Source organism: Hyalella azteca, unplaced genomic scaffold (genome assembly GCF_000764305.2).
Source record: "Hyalella azteca isolate HAZT.00-mixed unplaced genomic scaffold, Hazt_2.0.2 contig16899, whole genome shotgun sequence".
In the NCBI taxonomy this organism is placed as follows: domain Eukaryota; kingdom Metazoa; phylum Arthropoda; class Malacostraca; order Amphipoda; family Hyalellidae; genus Hyalella; species Hyalella azteca.
This window is the reverse complement of record NW_025946705.1, coordinates 4,432-8,601: the sequence shown is the minus strand read 5'-3', so window position 1 is coordinate 8,601 and position 4,170 is coordinate 4,432. Positions and strand designations below refer to the sequence as shown.

The 4,170-nt window shown below is 49.0% G+C and overlaps 1 protein-coding gene across 1 annotated transcript in view; it reads left to right on the top strand.

Annotated features, from left to right (window-relative positions):
• Positions 1–3,793, top strand: part of LOC108670303 (eukaryotic peptide chain release factor GTP-binding subunit ERF3A) — an 18,132-nt gene extending 14,339 nt beyond the window's left edge. The window contains exons 9-12 of the mRNA XM_018157765.2: positions 1,523–1,696; positions 2,166–2,330; positions 2,921–3,014; positions 3,521–3,793. Of these exons, the coding sequence (XP_018013254.1) occupies positions 1,523–1,696; positions 2,166–2,330; positions 2,921–3,014; positions 3,521–3,564 (477 nt within the window). The 3' untranslated portion in view covers positions 3,565–3,793. The remainder of the gene's footprint in view (positions 1–1,522; positions 1,697–2,165; positions 2,331–2,920; positions 3,015–3,520) is intronic.
• The last annotated feature ends 377 nt before the right edge of the window (positions 3,794–4,170 follow it).

Sequence of the window (4,170 nt, the reverse complement as noted above, 5' to 3'; positions counted from 1 at the left end):
CTTTTCCCCCTCACTCTCACAGTCATCACTACTGGCTTGTGGTCCGACAACTCGTATTCTCCATCCGTCCTCATCTTTCTTACCATCCACCTCCTATCACTCTTCCTCATCACAAAACCATCCAACTCGTACCATCTACCATACCTCACATTAAACCACGTCCCTCTCCTTTTATACCTCATGTAGCTATTCACATACTCCAACTCATGCTCCCCACACCAATCAATCAGATCCCTTCCTGCCTCATTCATATTTCCAATGCCATACCTTCCGCACGCCTCTTCCCTTTCATTCCCTCTTCCCACATTCGAGTTGAAATCCACAGCAGTCACTCTCTCCTCAAACCATCTCTTCTGTCCATCTCTCACCCACACCTCTAAAGCATCACCCCTCAGAACCACAGCCGACTTCTTCCCATGTACCGCCGCCACTCTTTCCTCATCCTCTCCCTGCCACAACACACCCTCATCATCCGCACTTATTTCACTCAACAAAGTAATCTCCCACCCTTTCCTCACAATCTTCTCTATCACTCTTCTCAAACGCCTCCTATTATGCTCTCTCATAGACAATCTCTGCACATTCCACGTCACAATCACTATCTCACTCCTTTGCTTCCCATCCACAACCTCATCCTCTCTCTCGATCTCTCCTCCTCCTCCTCCTCCTCCGACCCTCGTGACGCCTTTCCCTCCTCTCTTCTCTTCGCCTCTCTCCCACTCCCCTCCGCCCCCTCCAGTTTCTCGGCCCGGGGTGCGGGTGAATGGACCGGAGTCCAATCACCCTAAGGGCAGCTGCCAGCCTGTCCAAAACGGCTCGCCACCGTCTGACAGGCACTGATGCGGGCTGCGGGCCCCCGAGGGGCCCTCGCCTTGAAAGTTTTTAAAGAGGGGTCTGGGGTGCTAGTCCCATCTTCCTCTGTTGTGAGCGAGGGGATGTTGGGCATCTCCCCTTGCGGCTTGATCCCACATTGCCCCCCGCCTCCTGGTGGATCCTTTGCCGTTCCAGGGGCCAACAGCTGCTGGCCCCGGGCGAGTCCCCCTTGCGCCACAGGAGGCAAACCACCGAGCAAGGACCCCAACCCCATTTCTCCTTAATCCTTACCGCCCCATCATCCCGATCACCCAATGTGCCTCCAGACCTCGTTTTTTTCCCAGTCTCTCTACAACCCCCAGCCTCCCAACAATCCCCTGTCTCCAAAAAAAAAACTGTCTTCCAACAACCCCCACTTTCCAAAGAACCTATCAGCTGACAGCCCACAGTCCCCAACAGCCCTCGGTCTCCCAACAATCCCTGTCCACCAACAGCCCCTATCACTCAACAATCCCCAGGCCCCAATAACCCCCTGTCCCCCAATAGCCCCTATCACTCGACACTCTCCAGTCTCCTATAACCCCCTGTCCCCCAACAGCCCCTATCATTCAACAAACCCCAGTCCCCCAACAACCCCCAGTCCCCCAATAACCCCCAGTCCCTCAACAACCCCCAGTCTCCCAACCCCCATGACCCCCCTGCCCCGCAGTCTCCCGTGACGCTGGACGTGCTATGGCGGGACGACGACGAGGTGAACGTCGTGACGTGCGGGGAGAACGTCAAGGCGAAGTTGCGCGGCGTCGAGGAGACCGATATCGCGCCTGGCTTCGTCCTCTGCGACCCCCTCAACCCCTGCAAGACCGGCCGCATATTTGATGGACAGGTTAGTGGTGTTGTGTGGACAGAATAGAGGGGTTGGGGTGTTGGATGGACAGAACAGAGGGGTTGGAGTGTTGGATGGACAGAACAGAGAGGTTGGGGTGTTGGATGGACAAAACAGAAAGGTTGGGGTGTTTGATGGACACAACAGAGAGGTTGGGGTTTTGGATGGACAAAACAGAGAGGTTGAGGTATTGGATGAGAGGGTTTGAGGTGTTGGATGGACAGAATGGAGGGGTTGGGGTGTTGGATGGACAGAACAGAGGGGTTGGGGTGTTGGATGGACAGAACAGAGAGGTTGGGGTGTTGGATGGACAAAACAGAGAGGTTGGGGTGTTTGATGGACACAACAGAGAGGTTGGGGTGTTGGATGGACAAAACAGAGAGGTTGGGGTGTTGGATGGACAAAATGTGTTGCAGGTGGTGATATTAGAGCACAAGAGCATCATATGCTCACCACTACCGTGTTGCAGGTGGTGATATTAGAGCACAAGAGCATCATATGCGCGGGCTACTCTGCGGTGTGCCACATCCACTCTGTGGCTGAGGAGGTCACGGTCAAGATGCTCATCTGCACCGTGGACAAGAAGACCAACAAGCCCCAGAAAGTCGGACCCAGATTTGTTAAGCAAGATCAGGTGAGCGGCGCGCGTTTAGGTCAAGTGCTGCAGTATTAAGATTTTTTTAATGAAGTTTTCTTCTTAACTTCAGGCAATTCTGTACTTCTTTTACTTCTTTGCCTTTTTAGATCTTCTTGGGTGATTTTCTACTTCTTTTAAGCTAATATTCAACCATGTTCTGAACCAGTTTTATCATGTCTATGTTCTACCATGCTCTACCATACCCTACCATGATCTACCTTGCTCTACTGCTCTACAAAGCTCTACAATACTCTACAATTCTCTATCATGCTCTACAATTATTTGTCATACTTTATCAATATCTACCATATTCTACCATACCCTACAATACTCTATTATGCCCTACTATGCTCTACCCTTCACCACCGTGCTCCATCCTTCACTACCATGCTCCACCCTTCACTACCATGCTCTACCCTTCACTACCATGCTCTACCTTTCACTACCATGCTCTACCCTTCACTATCATGCTCTACCTTTCACTACCATGTTCTACCCTTCACTACCACACTCTACCATGCCCTACCATACTGTACCATTCTCGACCATTCTCTACTATACTCTAACAAGCTCCACGACGCCCGCAGATCGCAATCATGAGGTTCGAGACGAGCGGTGTCATCTGTATGGAGTCGTTCAAAGATCATCCGCAGCTCGGCAGATTTACGCTTAGAGACGAAGGTGAGGACGCGGCATTGCCAGTCATCACATTCAGCAATTGGCCCGTCGTATTCATTGCTTGTGCTATCACATTCATTTATTTTATATCTCGTCACATTTATCACCCGTCATATTAGATTTATTTAGCGGTCAGCTGTTTTATAACTGAATTTGGCAGTCAAGTGTAATTTATTACCCGAGCATAGCGGTGAACTTTTATTTATTGGCCGAAACAAGTGCTCAACTATTCTGTTTTTAAACTGAACTTGGCCGTAATGTTTTTTTTTTCAATTGCCGAACCTGGCGTTTTTTTTTTAATTGCCGAACCTAGCGTTTTTTCTTAATTGACGAACCTAGCGTTTTTTTTAATTGACGAACCTAGCTGTTTTTTTAATTGACGAACCCAGCGGTTTTTTTAGTCGCGTAACCGACCGGTCCGCCGTTTCTAATAATCGATCGGTCTGCCGTTTCTTAGTAATCGAATATAGCAGTAACTGTATTTTATTATCTGTTTGCTGTGTTCGCAGGAAAGACCATCGCGATCGGGAAGGTGCTGAAGGTTGTGGATTAGAAGAGTTCTCGCGTGACTCATCACCAAACTACTCCATCATGCCTTTTTAAACTATAAATATTATTGCTGCTGAAGATAATACACTAATATTGTACCCGTATTGTTATTACCTCTTAGTCAGGCACGGGTGATGCGCACCGTGTGTTTTTCCTCTCAGAGAAATGAGTGAGATTTTATCCAAACAGCGATACACTTTTTGCCATTGTATGAGTGATCCTGCCCAAGTTTAGCCCGGTATAAGGGCGTATTCGTGCTACGTCCGTCTCTGCACGGGCGGTGAGTAAGAAAGTGTGTCACTGTTTGGACAAAATGTCCCATGCATTTTATGAGTTGATCATTCGCATTATTTCAGTTCAGGGGCTGCCACACACGCTAGCGTCTTGCTGTTCTCTTTACAGACTACCATTCCTATCTCACATCGCAGGCTGGAATCTTGGTTATGTTTCGGTTGGGCCGTTTCATTTGGATTGTTTTAATGGGACAGCTCTCATTAGGCTGTCCTAGAATAAATCATATTGTTTCCACTACTCAGTATGAGTCATAACAGCGCCTTGCCTTATTTCCTTGTCAGGTTACCGAGAGAATCAAAGATTATGTCCGGACTTG